Source organism: Pezoporus flaviventris, unplaced genomic scaffold (genome assembly GCF_033815535.1).
Source record: "Pezoporus flaviventris isolate CSIRO_AGI_PZ_B2104156 unplaced genomic scaffold, CSIRO_AGI_Pfla_v1 ptg000554l, whole genome shotgun sequence".
Classification (NCBI taxonomy): Eukaryota; Metazoa; Chordata; class Aves; order Psittaciformes; family Psittacidae; genus Pezoporus; species Pezoporus flaviventris.
The window spans coordinates 30,156-45,997 of NW_026893101.1; the positions used below are offsets into that span (position 1 = coordinate 30,156).

The following is a 15,842-nucleotide window of genomic DNA, read 5'->3' on the forward strand; positions in this document are numbered from 1 at the left end:
GGAGCTTGGGTTGAGGGGGGAACTGGTGGTGATGGCTCCGTTATCCCGGCACTGACAGCATTATTATCCCATCTGTGACGGCTCCGTTATCCCATCCGTGAGAGCTCCATTACCCCTGCACTGACGTCTCCGTTATCCCATAGGTTACGGCTCCGTTATCCCATGGGGGAGAGCTCCATTACCCCTGCACTGACGACTCCATTATCCCATAGGTAACGGCTCCGTTATCCCATCGGTGACGGCTCTGTTATCCCGGCACTGACGGCTCCGTTACCCCGGCCCTGACCATGTCCACTCCGGACCCCCCCATGGGTGGGACGCCGCGGCCGGGGCCCTCCCCGGGGCCAGGTCCCTCCCCCGGGGCCATGCTGGGGCCCAGCCCCGGGCCCTCGCCGGGCTCCGCTCACAGCATGATGGGACCCAGCCCTGGCCCCCCCTCGGCCGGGCACCCACTGCCGCCGCAGGGCCCCGCTGGCTACGCTCAGGACAACCTGCACCAGCTCCATAAGGTGAGGCCAGCGCCGGGATCCATCCCTGAGGGATGCTCCTAGGAGAGCTGGGAATGACGGGGCTCTGATCCTGGGGGTGTTTTTTGTCGTCCCCCCTCTCCAGCCCATGGACCCCCTGCACGAGAAGGGGCTGAGCGAGGACCCTCGCTATGGGCAGATGAAGGGGATGGGGCTGCGGCCGGGCGCGCACGCAGGGATGGGGCCTCCCCCCAGCCCCATGGACCAGCATTCCCAAGGTTGGTGTCTGCAAACTAAGGGGATGGAGCTCTGCAGCCTCTTCCGGGGGGGTTGCTTCCATCTGCTCCTCACACGTATCCCATGGGATAGGGAGACATGCAGGGAATGGCATCAAGGCTTGACTGCCCCTCTGCATGGCACAGTCTGTGCTGAGGTTGTGGAGGAGGACACAGTGTTCCCTCAAGGATTTGGGGCGTTCATTCCCTCCATGCATGAGCAGGAGGATTCCTGCACACATCCATTCTCCAATCCATGATTTTGGGGGTTGTTTTCCCTCTGCATGAGAAGGGCTCCAGCAGTTTCTTCGCTCAGGCCCATCCTTCCCAGATCCATGGCTTTGGGTTGGATAAAGCCCTCCAGAGCTTCCCAGGCCCCGGCTCCACCATGGGCGGGGGGGGGGGGGGTGTGTGTGTGTCATTTCCTCCTTCCCCTGCCCCACTGCTCCCATTCCCAGCTCTGAGCTCCCTCTTTTCCAGGGTACCCTTCCCCGCTCGGTGGCTCCGAGCACGCTTCCAGCCCGGTGCCGGCCAACGGCCCCTCCTCGGGTGCCGCCATGGCCTCGGGACCGCTGGACGGAGCTGACCCACAGGCTCTGGGTGGGGGGCAGCAGAGCCGGGGCCCGACCCCCTTCAACCAGAACCAGCTCCATCAGCTCCGCGCTCAGATCATGGCCTACAAGATGCTGGCGCGGGGGCAGCCGCTGCCTGAGCACCTCCAGATGGCCGTGCAGGGCAAGCGCCCTGTGCCCGGCCTGCAGCAGCCCATGGCCACGCTCCCTCCGCCCGCCGTGGCCGGCACGGGGCCGGTGCAGGGCCAGGTGCAAGGGCCTGGAGCGGGACCAACACCTCCAAACTACAGCAGACCTCATGGTGAGTGCGGGCACGGAGGCACCAATGGGGTGGGATGGGGAGCTCCATCCCGTTCGGACCCATTGCTGTGGGCAGGGACCCCTCGCATGGAGTAGGTTTCTCCAGCCCGGTCTTGGCCACTGCCAGGGATGGGGCATCCAAACCTTCTCTGTCAACCCCATCCCTCACAGGGAAGCACTTCCCTATCTCCAACCTGGTTCTGTTTGAGCCTAACCCAGCTTTTCTCTGTTGCCAGGTATGGGGGGGCCCAACATGCCCCCGCCTGGACCCTCAGGAGTTCCCCCCGGGATGCCGGGGCAGCCACCCGGGGGCCCCCCCAAGCCCTGGCCAGAAGGTGAGGCCCTGGACCTGGGCGACCAGAGCCCATTGGGGGCTGCAGCAATGGGGGTAAAGGAAGCAAGGGGCCGGGGGCAGAGCCTGAGCCGTGGGGGCGGATTCCCAGGTGATCCTGCTGGGAATGGTGACTGAGCACGGGAGAACCAGCTTGGGCTGTGTGCTCTCCCCATGGAGCTTGAAGAAGCCCCATGTGCGCTCCCATGCAAGTCCCCTGCGTGTTCCGTGCGTGTTCCATGCATGTTCCATGCGTGTTCCGTGTATCTGTGTCCCACGCACGTCCCACGCATGACTCACGTGCATCCCACGTGTGTTCCCTGTGTCCCCTGCGTGTCCCTTGTGTGTCCCACACATGTCCCCTGTGTGTCCCACGCATGTACCCTGCATGTTCCCTGTGTATACCCTGTGTGTCCCCTGCGTGCCCCATGTGTGTCCCCCATCGTTCCTGTGTCCATCCCACTGCATCCCCGTGTCCCCACAGGGCCCCTGGCCAACGCGGCGGCCCCCAGCAGCGCCCCACAGAAGCTGATCCCGCCGCAGCCCACGGGGCGGCCCTCACCTGCGCCGCCGGCAGTGCCGCCAGCTGCCTCGCCGGTGATGCCGCCGCAGACGCAGTCGCCGGGGCAGCCGGCGCAGCCCGCACCCATGGTGCAGCTGCACCAGAAGCAGAACCGCATCACCCCCATCCAGAAGCCCCGTGGGCTGGACCCGGTGGAGATCCTGCAGGAGCGCGAGTACCGGTGGGTGCTGGGGGGGATCCCCTGCTAGGAGCATCCCAATCCCAATCCCGATTTGTTGGGATGCTCTGGTCTTTGGGTTGGGGGGTTTGGTCCTGCTCTCTGCAAGAAGGGGGAGCAGTGCCTTGCAGGAGGCAGGATCTTCCCTTTAGTGGTACCAAAGGAGGGCTTTGGGGTGGTGATGGAGAGAGGAGCCAAAGGTGCTGAGCAGGGGAGGCCGTGCTGGTGGGTCAGGAGGTTCAGGGTGGGCCCCCTCCATTGCTCAGCTCCGAGGGTTGGATCTGGTCTCAGGCTCAGTGAGGGGCTGGTACCCAAAGGCAATGCGGGCTCCATGGAGCTGGCCGAGTCCTCAGCCCCTGCCTGTGGCCCTGCAGGCTCCAGGCCCGCATCGCCCACCGCATCCAGGAGCTGGAGAACCTGCCGGGCTCGCTGGCCGGCGACCTGCGCACCAAGGCCACCATCGAGCTCAAGGCACTGCGGCTGCTCAACTTCCAGCGCCAGGTAAGGCCCTGCTGCCCCCGGGGAGGGGGGGACACAGTGCCATGAGCCCCATGGCTTCACCCCCGGGGATGGGGGGACACGGTGCCATGAGCCCCATGGCTTCACCCCCGGGGATGGGGGGACACGGTGCCATGAGCCCCATGTCTTCACCCCTGGGGATGGGGGGACACGGTGCCATGAGCCCCATGTCTTCACCCCCGGGGATGGGGGGACACGGTGCCATGAGCCCCATGGCTTCACCCCCGGGGATGGGGGGACACGGTGCCATGAGCCCCATGGCTTCACCCCCGGGGATGGGGGGACACGGTGCCATGAGCCCCATGGCTTCACCCCCGGGGGTGCTCCGCAGCTGCGGCAGGAGGTGGTGGTGTGCATGCGGCGGGACACGGCGCTGGAGACGGCGCTCAACGCTAAGGCCTACAAGAGGAGCAAGCGGCAGTCCCTGCGCGAGGCCCGCATCACTGAGAAGCTGGAGAAGCAGCAGAAGATCGAGCAGGAGCGAAAGCGACGCCAGAAGCACCAGGTTTGGGCTCCTGGTTGGGGCTCTGGGCTCCTGGTTGGGGCTCTGGGCTCCTGGTTCCGGGTCTGGGCTCCTGGTTCTGGCTCTGGGCTCCTGGGTTTGGCTCTGGGCTCCTGGGTTGGGCTCCTGGTTTGGGCTCTGGGCTCCTGATTCGGGCTCTGTGCCCATGGTTCAGGCTCTGTTTCCATGGTTCAGGCCCTGTTCCCATGGTTCAGGCTCTGTGCCCATGGTTCGGGCTCTGTGTTCATGGTGCTTGCTCTGTGCTCACGGCTGGTCCCGGTGCTCCCGTTCCCTGCAGGAATACCTCAACAGCATCCTGCAGCACGCCAAGGACTTCAAGGAATACCACCGCTCGGTGAGCGGGAAGATCCAGAAGCTGACCAAGGCGGTGGCCACGTACCACGCCAACACCGAGCGCGAGCAGAAGAAGGAGAACGAGCGCATCGAGAAGGAGCGGATGCGGCGCCTGATGGTAGCGGGGTTTGGGGTGCCCTTGGGGGGGATGTTGGGGTGCTGGGGGGGGGGGCTCAGAATCCTCTCCCCGCAGGCTGAGGATGAGGAAGGCTACCGCAAGCTCATCGACCAGAAGAAGGACAAGCGCCTGGCCTACCTGCTGCAGCAGACGGACGAGTACGTGGCTAACCTGACAGAGCTGGTGCGGCAGCACAAGGCGGCCCAGGTGGCCAAGGAGAAGAAGAAAAAGAAGAAGAAGAAGGTGGGTTTGGCACAGAGCATGCAGGAGGTTGACTCCTTTTTGGTGCCATTGCTCCAGGTGGGTTTGGCACAGAGCATGCAGGGGGTTGGCTCCTGCTTTGGTGCCATCGCTCAAGGTGGGTTTGGCACAGAGCATGCAGGAGGTTGACTCCTCTTTGGTGCCATTGCTCCAGGTGGGTTTGGCACAGAGCATGGAGGGGGTTGGTTCCTCTTTATGCCATCGCTCACAACCCTCCTCTTCCTCCTGCAGAAGGCAGAGAACGCGGAGGGGCAGCCGCCGGCCATCGGCCCGGATGGGGAGGTGAGGCCAGAGCCGGCTCCGTGCCCGAGCCTGGTGCGGATCCACGGGGACCCGCGGAGCCCAAGCTCGGCTCCCGCCGTGCTCCCGCTTTGCCCCCGCAGCCGCTGGATGAGACGAGCCAAATGAGCGACCTCCCAGTCAAAGTGATCCACGTGGAGAGCGGGAAGATCCTGACTGGCACCGATGCGCCCAAGGCCGGGCAGCTGGAGGCATGGCTGGAGATGAACCCTGGGTAGGTGCCCTCCAATGGGAATGGTGCTGGGAGTGGGATGGAATAGCCAGGGTTGGAGAGGACCTTAACATCATCCACGTCCAACCCCCACACCTCACACTGAACTGTGGCACCCAAGGCTCTGTCCAGCCTGGCCTTGAGCACTGCCAGGGATGGAGCGTTCACAATCTCCCTGGGCAACCCATTCCAGTGCCTCACCACCCTAACAGGAAAGAATTTCCTTCTTATACCTAATTTGAACTTCCCTTGTTTAAGTTTGAACCCGTTACCCTTTGTCCTGTCACGACAGTCCCTAATGAAGAGTCCATCCCCAGCATCCCTATAGGCATGGGGAAAGACCCCATCACCAATGGGAAAAGCTTGTTAGGAGGGTGACGGGTGGCTCTGGCTGCATTCCCTAAAGGATGCATGGAAGTTAAGGGGGGTTAAACCGGTGTTTTATGGGGGACTGGATAGTGCTGATGAGAACTGGAGGGGTTGGTCCCGCTGCACTGACCCGGCCCTGCCTGCATTGACCCAGGTACGAGGTGGCCCCGCGCTCCGACAGCGAGGAGAGCGGCTCCGAAGAGGAGGAGGAGGTGAGGAGCAGCCCCCGGCGCATCCCAAGGGATGGCGGCGCGGAGGGGATGGTGCTGAGCGGCCATCCGGGGGTTGTGTCCTGGCAGGAGGAGGAGGAGGAGCAGCCCCAGCCCACCCAGCCCGCGCTGCCCGTGGAGGAGAAGAAGAAGATCCCCGACCCCGACAGCGACGACGTCTCCGAGGTGGACGCCAGGCACATCATTGAGTGAGTCCTTCCCCGTCGGCAGGACCCATGGGGGGGCTCCCCGGGAGCTTCATTCCACAGGGATCCCATTGCTCATCCCCTTTTCTCCTGGGCAGGAATGCCAAGCAGGACGTGGACGATGAGTACGGGGTGTCGCAGGCACTGGCCCGGGGCCTGCAGTCCTACTATGCTGTGGCCCATGCTGTCACCGAGCGGGTAGACAAGCAATCCACGCTCATGGTCAACGGGGTCCTCAAGCAGTACCAGGTGGGGACGGGAGGCACCCAACGGGCTCCTCCTGGGCCTGCAGCCGGCTCCTTCCCACCCTTCAATCCCTGTTTTCCCCATAGATCAAGGGGCTGGAGTGGTTGGTGTCCCTGTACAACAACAACCTGAACGGCATCCTGGCCGATGAGATGGGGCTGGGCAAGACCATCCAGACCATCGCCCTCATCACGTACCTCATGGAGCACAAGCGCATCAACGGGCCCTTCCTCATCATCGTCCCGCTCTCGTAAGCACCGTGTTCCTGCTCAGCCAGGCCCTGGGACCGCGGCACCGGCGCCCCTTTGACCGAATCTTTTGGTTTTTCCCCCAGAACTCTGTCCAATTGGGCCTACGAGTTCGACAAGTGGGCTCCTTCTGTGGTCAAGGTCTCGTACAAGGCAAGTGCTGGCGCTGGGTTCGCTCCTGGGCTCCTTCAGCTTCACCTTTTCCTCCTTCCGGTCCTCACGTCCTTCATCCCATGGGATCTGGGATGCTTCCCGGCCCTGAATCCATGCTTGTCCTTCCCATTCCCATTGGAAATCGCCTCTGCAGGGCTCGCCAGCAGCGAGACGCGCCTTCGTGCCGCAGCTCCGCAGCGGGAAGTTCAACGTCCTGCTCACCACCTACGAGTACATCATCAAGGACAAGCACATCCTGGCCAAGGTGGGCCACCCCCCCCTTCAAGTCATCTTTCTCTTGGGATTCTCCCATTCTATTGCTTTTCCCTTCCCTTTAATCAATCCATGGGGTGAGGAGCACTCGGTAGAACCCTTCTGAGGTGGTCCCTGAACGCTGGGGGGGCTCTGCCTTGTCCCAACACCACGGGGTGAAGATGAACACCGGGGTGTCCCCTGGGTTGGGGACACCATGAAGAGCCACGCACCAAAACCCCAGCTCAGTTCTTGCCTTGGGCCATGGAAGGTGCTGGTGCTGGTGTCCTCCCTGCTCCTGGCTCAGGGTATCCCTCCGGTCCTCACCCCCCTGCTGCTCCCCATGGATGTGCGCTCACAGCCCAGGAAGCAGCCGTATTCTGGGCTGCATCCAAAGGAGTGTGGGCAGCAGGGCCAAGGGGGTGATCCTGCCCCTCTGCTCTGCCCTTGTGAGAGCTCACCTGGAGCACTGGGTGCAGTTCTGGTGTCCTCAACATAAAAAGGACGTGGAGCCGTTGGAACAAGTCCAGAGGAGGCCACGAGGATGATCAGGGGCTGGAGCAGCTCCTGTATGGAGACAGGCTGAGGAAGTTGGGGCTGGGGAAGAGAAGGCTGCGGGGAGAGCTCAGAGCAGCTTCCAGTATCAGCAGGGGGCTATAGGGATGCTGGGGAGGGACTCTTCATTAGGGACTGCAGTGACAGGACAAGGGGTAACGGGTTCAAACTGAAACAGGGGAAGTTTAGATTGGGTATAAGGAAGGAATTCTTTCCTGTGAGGGTGCTGAGGCACTGGAATGGGTTCCCCAGGGAAGCTGTGAATGCTCAATCCCTGGCAGTGTTCAAGGCCAGGTTGGACAAAGCCTTGGGTGCCATGGTTCAGTGTGAGGTGTCCCTTCCCGTGGCAGTGGGGTTGGAGCTGGGTGACGTTAAGGCCCTCTCCAACCCTGGCTATTCCATGGTTCTGTGGTAGATCCGGTGGAAGTACATGATCGTGGACGAGGGCCACCGCATGAAGAACCACCACTGCAAGCTCACGCAGGTGCTCAACACCCACTACGTGGCCCCGCGGCGCCTGCTGCTCACCGGGACGCCGCTGCAGAACAAGCTCCCGGAGCTCTGGGCGCTCCTCAACTTCCTCCTGCCAACCATCTTCAAGAGCTGCAGCACCTTCGAGCAGTGGTTCAACGCCCCCTTCGCCATGACGGGCGAGAAGGTACGGCCGCGAGGCTGCGGTGGTGGGCTTGCAGCCATGAGGCTGCGGTGAGGGGCTCGTGGCCACAGGAGGCTGCGGTGAGGGTCTCGCAGCCTCTGGGCTCCTCTGCCTCACTGCAGCACCCACCTTAAGGGGAAGCATCCTGGGGTTGGGGTGGGCCTGCAGGGAGCAAACGGGAGGTGGGGCAATCGCTTCTGGTGTCCCCGGATCCCGGGGATCCCATGGGAAGAGCATCCCTTTGGTGAGGGCTCCTCTCCCGCTGCCGCAGGTGGACCTGAACGAGGAGGAAACGATCCTGATCATCCGGCGCCTGCACAAGGTGCTGAGGCCCTTCCTGCTGCGCCGCCTCAAGAAGGAGGTTGAAGCGCAGCTGCCCGAGAAGGTGACGGCTCCTCCCTATCCCATGGGATGCGTGCGGGGCTCCGGGATGAGCCAGGGCCGTGCCGGGGGGATTCATTGCTCCCTGGTTGCCTGCAGGTGGAATATGTGATCAAGTGTGATATGTCAGCGCTGCAGCGCGTCCTCTACCGGCACATGCAGGCCAAGGGCGTGCTCCTCACCGACGGCTCTGAGAAGGACAAGAAGGTCGGGATACGGAAGTCTCCCTGTTTCGGGATGGGTGGGAATGCCGCCAGGGTGAGGGGGGGCTGCTCCGGCTCCTGCTGCTCGTCCCTGCAGCACCAAACTCCGCTTTGATAGGGACAAGGGTTTCAAAGCCAAGTGGGAATTCCGGCTGAGCGCTTCCGGAATGCTCCTCAGGAAACGGGGATGTCTGATTGTCCATTTCCTTGGCACAGGGTAAAGGAGGCACCAAAACCCTCATGAACACCATCATGCAGCTGCGGAAGATCTGCAACCACCCCTACATGTTCCAGCACATCGAGGTAATGCTATAGGGGTCTGCTATATGGGCATCAACCCAACAGGGATAAACCCAATGGGAGACCAACCCAACTGGGACCAACCCAGCTGGGATCAACCCAAGAGCTCCTGTGGTCATGGCATAGGCGAAGTGTTGCCCTCCATGTGCCAGGCTTCACGACACCAATGGGATGTATCCCATCAGGATGAGCTCCTTGGGAACAGCCTTGGTGCTTCCGGAGGCGATCCAGGAGCGGGCTCCCTGCCTGGTTCTCTCCCGGGCCCCTTCCATTGGGTTCCTTTGGCTGTGTGGCCAGTTCCTGACCCCATTCCTCTTCCCACTTGCAGGAATCCTTCTCGGAGCACTTGGGCTTCACGGGAGGCATCGTGCAGGGGTGAGTTCAGTGGTGGGGGGGGAGCCGCAGGGAGGAGCCCCATTGGGATTCCTGCTCCCGAGCCCTCATCTCCCTCCGCTCCTGCTCTTCCAGGCTGGATTTGTACCGTGCCTCTGGCAAGTTCGAGCTCCTCGACCGGATCCTGCCCAAGCTCCGCGCCACCAACCACAAGGTGCTGCTCTTCTGCCAGATGACCTCGCTCATGACCATCATGGAAGATTACTTCGCCTACCGCGGCTTCAAGTACCTCCGGCTGGATGGTGAGGGCCAAAGGGAGCAAAGGGCACCCAGGGGGGCTGGGTCCTGGCATCCGGGAGGCCCCCGTCGCGCTGGGAGGGCCAATACGGGAAGGACTTGGGGACTGGGGGATGAGCTGGAAGGTGCTTGGCGCCAGGAGAGCACGGACCCAACCTCCCTTAACCAGATCTGGTACCGGGGGGCTGCCGGAGCTGGCACAGCCCCGAGCCCTCTTTGCCAGCAGAAAGTAGTGCTGGGTCTGTATTGAATCCCTGGATTTGGTGCTGGCTCTGTAATGAATCCCTGGATTTGGTGCTGACTCCTTAATGAATCCCTGGATTTGGTGCTGACTCCTTAATGAATCCATGGATTTGGTGCCAGCTCTGTAATGAAGCCATGGATTTGGTGCCAGCTCTGTATTGAATCCATGGATTTGGTCCCAGCTCTATATTGAATCCATTAATTTGGTGCCGGCTCTATATTGAATCCATGGATTTGGTGCTGGCTCTTTTCTGATCCAGCCTGGGAGCAGCTTTGAGCCACTGCAGAGCTGAGGTGCAGAATGAGACCAGAGCGGCTCCGTGAGCCCTGGTTTCCCCTCCCAGTCCATGTTCTGGTCCCACCATGGAGCAATTCCCAACATGGGGAAGGCCCTCAAGGCCGGCTGATCCCCAGCTCCTGCTGCTGCCCCCTTAAAGCCAGGCACATCCCAAGCTCCAGCTCTTCTCCCAAGCACTCCTTGGCTCCTCTCTGGGCAGGATTAACCCCCCCCGCTCTGCTGCAGGGACCACGAAGGCTGAGGACCGGGGGATGCTGCTGAAGACATTCAACGAGCCGGGCTCCGAGTACTTCATCTTCCTGCTGAGCACTCGCGCCGGCGGCCTGGGCCTCAACCTCCAGTCGGCCGACACCGTCATCATCTTTGACAGCGACTGGAACCCGCACCAGGTACAGGCACAGCTCACCAACAGCCTACAATGTACAACCACCAACCCAACACCACCAACCAACCCAACAACCAACCAACTACCACCAACCAACAGCTAACTCAACGCCAACAACCAACCACCAACCAACCCTCCACCAACAAACCAACCCAACACCACCAGCCAGCCCAACACCAACTAACAATGAACCAACCCAACACCAGCAACCATCCAACCCACCACCAACCAACCACCAACCAACCCAGTGCCAACGAACAACGAACCCAACACCAACCAGCAACCAGCCAACCCAACAACCAACCCAGTGCCAAACACCAACCAACCCACCACCAACCAACCCACCACAACCAACCAACCCAACACCACCAACAACCAACCCAAAACCATCGAACAAACCAACTCAAAAACAACACGAGACAAATGCACCCAAAATCAACCAAACCGACCTGAAACCAACCCAAAACCAACAACCTAAATCCAACCCAAACCCAACCAACCCAACCCAACCAAACCAGGTCAAAACCAACCGAGCAACCCCAAAAAAACCCAACCAAACAAACAGAAACCACCCAAAGGGAGCAAAGTGAATGGAGACAACGGCTCCTTGAAGAGCTCTCAAGCCTCAGCCCCTCTCTGTGACCAGCAGCCGGTGCTGGCGGCTCCAGTCCAGGGATGAAGACGCAGCCACATCCCTGCATCCATCACCCATCCCTGCTCCATCACCCATCCACCACCACCGTGTCCTTGCACAAGAACCGGGGCAGCTGCCGCTCCCTGCCCGCGCCGAGGCGTCGGACACCCGGCTCCGGAGGATCCCTGGGGATGATCCCGAGGCCTGACACCGTGTTTGTAACCCGGCAGGACCTGCAGGCCCAGGACCGGGCGCACCGCATTGGGCAGCAGAACGAGGTGCGCGTCCTCCGCCTCTGCACCGTCAACAGCGTGGAGGAGAAGATCTTGGCCGCCGCCAAGTACAAGCTCAACGTGGACCAGAAAGTGATCCAGGCCGGGATGTTCGACCAGAAGTCCTCGAGCCATGAGCGCAGAGCCTTCCTGCAGGCCATCCTGGAGCACGAGGAGCAGGACGAGGTAAGGGGCCTCCATTGACTCCTGAACGCGCGGCTCGGTGCGTCCCGGAGGAGCAGGAAGAGCTCGGCCCCCTCCATCCGTGGCTGCGTTCCAGGCCGGGTTGGACAGGGCCGGAGCAGCCTGCTCTAGAGGAAGGTGTCCCTGCCCGTGGCGGGGGTTGGAACCGGATGAGCTCTGCGGTCCCTTCCAACCCCAACCACTCCACGAGGAAGCGATAGATCTCAGGCTCAGAGAAGCTGCGGCTGCCCCGTCCCTGGCAGCGCTCGAGGCCAGGTCGGACCACGGGGCTCGGAGCAGGCGGCTCCAGCGTGAGGGTTGGAACAAGCTGAGCCTTAAGGTCCCTTCCAACCCGAGCCCTTTCACGCCCCCCTGCCTGGTCCTAGCAGTAGCAAAGGGGTTTTTCTGTGTCGCGTCGGTGAGAGGCGCCGGATTGACAGCCCTGGAGACTGAAGTCCTCCTTTTATCCACAGAGCAGATACAGCGCGGGCAGCGGCAGTGGCAGCTTCCCCCACACTGCCTCCACCCTGTGCCTGACCGCTGAGTTGGAGGAACCACCTCTAAAGGTGAGAGGGGGTTGCTCAGTCTCCACGCCCATTCAATCCTCGGCCTCGCTGCTGACTCGGCCACCGCACGTTGCCAGCTCCCGCCGGTGCTCTTTGCACCGCGGAGAACGTAGAGAGACCAATTGAGACCCCCCCCAGCCCCAGAAAGAGAAACACCCCCCCCATAAGAGATCAATGCAGGGCGCAGCAGACACCACACACAGCCCCCCCCACCCCAACCATGGCCCCACGCGTCGGGTGCTAGCGCTGCCCCGGGGCCGAGCTCCGAGCGATGCCGCGGCCGAGCCGGCGCTCGCCCTCAGCCGCCGCCGTCTCCATCCCTGGCAGGAGGAAGATGAAGTCCCTGACGATGAGACTGTCAACCAGATGATTGCCCGGCACGAGGAGGAGTTCGACCTCTTCATGGTGAGCGTGGAGCAGGTGGAGGTGCGGGATGATGCCTGCGGTCCCCCCCCCAGGTAGCGGCCAGAGCAGCCTCTCTGTGAGCATCCCCTGCCTGGGAGCCAGGAAGCAGCAGGTAAAGCCAAAGCAGAGAGCAGGGCCCAAGCCAGGAGGATCCCGGCTCCGGTAAGGGATGAGCTCCTGGGATGGGAAGCCGGAGGAAGGGACTGTGGGGAGGAGGAGCTGAGGCTGCACCACAGCCTAAAAGCCGGTTTCCCACCTAAAATTGTCCCTCTTGGTGGGACGAGGAGCATGGAACGAGGAGGAAAAGCTTGGAGAGAGCCCAACGTGGAGCCTCCGTTGGGCAATGCCTTAGCGAGGGTGGCCATGCCCAATGGTGAAGCTGGTGCGGAGCAGAGCCATCGCCTCCCACCGCATCCATCAAAACACCCCCAGCCCCTCGCCCCTGGCTGCAGGTGGCGTCCCCAGCCCGGTGTCACCGCATCCCCTGGGTGCCCCTTGGCTCCTGCAGCACCGCGGGGACGCTCCAAGGGCAGAGCCCTCTCGTTGCAGCGCATGGACCTGGACCGGCGGCGCGAGGAGGCCCGGAACCCCAAGCGCAAACCGCGGCTGATGGAGGAGGACGAGCTTCCCTCCTGGATCATCAAGGACGACGCCGAGGTCGAGCGCTTGACCTGCGAGGAGGAGGAGGAGAAGATGTTTGGCCGCGGCTCGCGGCACCGCAAGGAGGTCGATTACAGCGACTCGCTGACGGAGAAGCAGTGGCTCAAGGTATACATGGTACAGCATCGTTCTGCAATGGCTTCTCACTGCTGCGGCCCCCGGGACCAGCGCCCTGGGCCGGGGACCTCACCAAAACCTAGCCTGGCAAACACTGTGCCCGTGGTGCTGCGGCACGGAGCTGGGCCATAGCCAGGCGTGGAAATGTGTGCCATAGCCAGGCATGGAGATGTGTGCCATAGCCAGGCATAGAGATATATGCCATACCCAGGCACAGGGCTGTGCCATCACCAGGCATGGAGATGTGTGCCACAGCCAGGCACAGGGCTGTGCCATGCCCAGGCACGGAGCCGCACCGTAGCCAGGCATGGAGCTGTGTGCCGTTGCCTGGCACAAAGATGTGCCATAGCCAGGCATGGGGCTCTGCTATAGCCAGGCATGGAGCTGGGCCATAACCAGGGACGGGGCTCTGCCATAACCAGGGGCTGCCCTGAGCAGGAGCAGGGAGTTGTGATGGTGGCTCCAGGAGCCTCTTGTTGCCGGCTCCTTTCTCCCCATCCCATAATGACCCCCCCCCCCGCGAGGGACCTTCATGGCCCCCCCCAGGGCAGGGACCGCAGCCGTCACGGTTGGGCCCGGGGGGCTCAGCGGCAGCCCCGCGCTAGCGGCCCCGTCCCGCGCAGGCCATCGAGGAGGGGACGCTGGAGGAGATCGAGGAGGAGGTTCGCCAGAAGAAGTCCTCCCGGAAGCGGAAGCGGGACCCGGACGTGGGCTCCAGCGCCGCCGCTGCAGCCGGCACCGCCAGCACCCGCAGCCGTGACAAGGACGAGGAGAGCAAGAAGCAGAAGAAGCGTGGGCGGCCGCCAGCGGAGAAGCTCTCACCAAACCCCCCAAACCTCACCAAGAAGATGAAGAAGATTGTGGATGCCGTCATCAAGTACAAGGACAGGTAGGAGGCACCGCATGGGCCCGGTCATGGCGGCAGCGCCCGGCATGGGGCGTCACGGTGGGGCCGGTGCTGGCGGTGCCACGCGGTGTCTCTTTGCAGCAGCAGTGGACGGCAGCTCAGTGAAGTCTTCATCCAGCTGCCGTCCCGCAAGGAGCTGCCCGAGTACTATGAGCTCATCCGCAAGCCTGTGGACTTCAAGAAGATCAAGGTAACGGCAGCACTGCACCGGCACCAGCGGTCCTGGGTGCCAATGGATGCGGCCGTGGTGACTTGTGTTGGGTGCAGACAAACCACGGTGTGAGGTTGTGCCCACTGTGGTTGGGTTGCACCCGTTGGCGTTGGGTTGTGCCCGTTGCGGTTGGGTTGTGCCCATTGATGTTGGGTTGTGCCCGTTGGCATTGGGTTGTGCCTGTTGGCATTTGATTGTGCCCATTGATGTTGGGTTGTGCCTGTTGCGGTTGGGTTGTGCCCGTTGCGGTTGGGTTGTGCCCATTGATGTTGGGTTGTGCCCATTGCCATTGGGTTGTGCCTGTTGGCATTTGATTGCACCCATTGGCGTTGGGTTGTGCCCATTGCCATTGGGTTGCAACCATTGCGGTTGGGTTGCCCCCATTGGCGCTGGCCAGGAGCATGACCCCTTCCCCTCTGGCAGGAGCGGATCCGCAACCACAAGTACCGGAGCCTCAACGACCTGGAGAAGGACGTGATGCTGCTGTGCCAGAATGCGCAGACCTTCAACCTCGAGGGCTCACTGGTGAGGGGGGATTGGGGCACCCGGGCCCGGCACCGGCACCACCGCGGCCGCGCTGGCTCTGTCCCATGCCCACCGGCTCCTTCCTCCTCCCCCAGATCTACGAGGACTCCATCGTGCTGCAGTCGGTGTTCACCAGCGTGCGGCAGAAGATCGAGAAGGAGGAGGAGAGCGACGGCGACGACAGCGATGAGGAGGAGGACGGCGAAGAGGAAGGCTCCGAGTCCGAGTGTGAGTGGCCCCATGGGGACACCCCAGGCCCCCCCCCTACCCCCCATCCCCATCCTCATCCTCGCCCTGCGCCCGCAGCGCGCTCGGTGAAGGTGAAGATCAAGCTGGGCCGCAAGGAGAAGGCGCCGGAGCGTGGTAAAGGCCGGCGGCGCACGAGCCGCAGCGCCCGCGCCAAGCCCGTGGTGAGCGACGACGACAGCGACGAGGAGCAGGAGGAGGTAAAGGAGCCCCACAACCGCCTCCTGCCCCACAACCGCCTCCTCCTCCTGCCCCACAACCGCCTCCTCCTGCCCTTTAACCGCCTCCTCCTGCCCCTTAACCACCTCCTCCTGCCCCACAACCACATCCTCCAGCCCCACAACCGCCTCCTGCCCCATAAACATATCCTCCTGCCCCACAACCGCTTTGTCCTGCCCAACAACAGCCTCCTGCCCAACAACCACCTCCTGCCCCACACCTGCCTCCTCCTGCCCCACAACCTCCCCCCCTATCCCCATCGCTGAGCCCCCCCTTCCCGCAGGATCGCTCCGGCAGTGGCACCGACGAGGACTAAGGCCCCCGGCGGAGCCCGGACCCACATTCCAAGGCCCTGGCGCCGTCCATGTCCTGTGTCTCCACCCCAGCCCCACATCCCCCCCCCCACCCCGGGAGCCCTCCCAGCCCCGGGGTCGTAGCTGCGCCCTGTATAAAACCTCCATATTTATACAGCCGAGTGCCCTCCCCCCATGGTGCTCCCCATGGTGTCCCCCCCATGGTGCCCCCCCCAGCCGGCGCCTGTCGCTGTCACTGGATTTTGAACAGTAATAAAGGAAGCGAAGAGGAAATCAGTGCAATTGATGGGGCTTGGGGGC

General features: G+C 62.7%; 1 protein-coding gene across 2 annotated transcripts; it reads left to right on the forward strand.

Annotated features, from left to right (window-relative positions):
* Positions 1 to 203: 203 nt before the first annotated feature.
* On the forward strand, positions 204 to 15,757 carry SMARCA4 (SWI/SNF related, matrix associated, actin dependent regulator of chromatin, subfamily a, member 4). 2 transcript variants are annotated; one of them, XM_061443890.1, is made up of 35 exons: positions 204 to 509; positions 613 to 745; positions 1,223 to 1,615; positions 1,851 to 1,949; positions 2,430 to 2,688; positions 3,060 to 3,186; positions 3,536 to 3,709; positions 4,005 to 4,178; positions 4,254 to 4,421; positions 4,671 to 4,721; positions 4,823 to 4,953; positions 5,474 to 5,531; positions 5,619 to 5,737; positions 5,833 to 5,983; positions 6,067 to 6,230; positions 6,315 to 6,381; positions 6,536 to 6,646; positions 7,604 to 7,846; positions 8,115 to 8,228; positions 8,324 to 8,431; positions 8,644 to 8,730; positions 9,056 to 9,102; positions 9,196 to 9,362; positions 10,124 to 10,287; positions 11,148 to 11,375; positions 11,846 to 11,938; positions 12,266 to 12,343; positions 12,893 to 13,111; positions 13,744 to 14,009; positions 14,109 to 14,217; positions 14,662 to 14,763; positions 14,859 to 14,991; positions 15,070 to 15,209; positions 15,512 to 15,603; positions 15,746 to 15,757. In XM_061443890.1, exons 1-34 carry the CDS (start codon positions 288 to 290, stop codon positions 15,542 to 15,544), a joined length of 4,932 nt encoding a protein of 1,643 aa, XP_061299874.1. In that variant the 5' UTR covers positions 204 to 287; the 3' UTR covers positions 15,545 to 15,603; positions 15,746 to 15,757. The 2 variants fall into 2 exon arrangements, with proteins under 2 accessions (XP_061299874.1, XP_061299873.1); XM_061443889.1 differs by lacking the exons at positions 204 to 509; positions 613 to 745; positions 1,223 to 1,615; ... (11 more) ...; positions 6,067 to 6,230; positions 6,315 to 6,381 and having other exon boundaries at positions 6,540 to 6,646; positions 12,893 to 13,120; positions 14,112 to 14,217.
* Positions 15,758 to 15,842: the final 85 nt, after the last annotated feature.

Excerpts from the sequence above, each read along its gene's own strand:
- SMARCA4 (XM_061443890.1), top strand. The coding sequence starts at position 288 with ATGTCCACTCCGGACCCCCCCATGGGTGGGACGCCGCGGCCGGGGCCC. Across the intron at positions 6,231-6,314 it reads CTCATCATCGTCCCGCTCTC|AACTCTGTCCAATTGGGCCT; the intron begins GTAAGCACCGTG and ends TTTTTCCCCCAG. Across the intron at positions 11,376-11,845 it reads AGCACGAGGAGCAGGACGAG|AGCAGATACAGCGCGGGCAG; the intron begins GTAAGGGGCCTC and ends TTTTATCCACAG.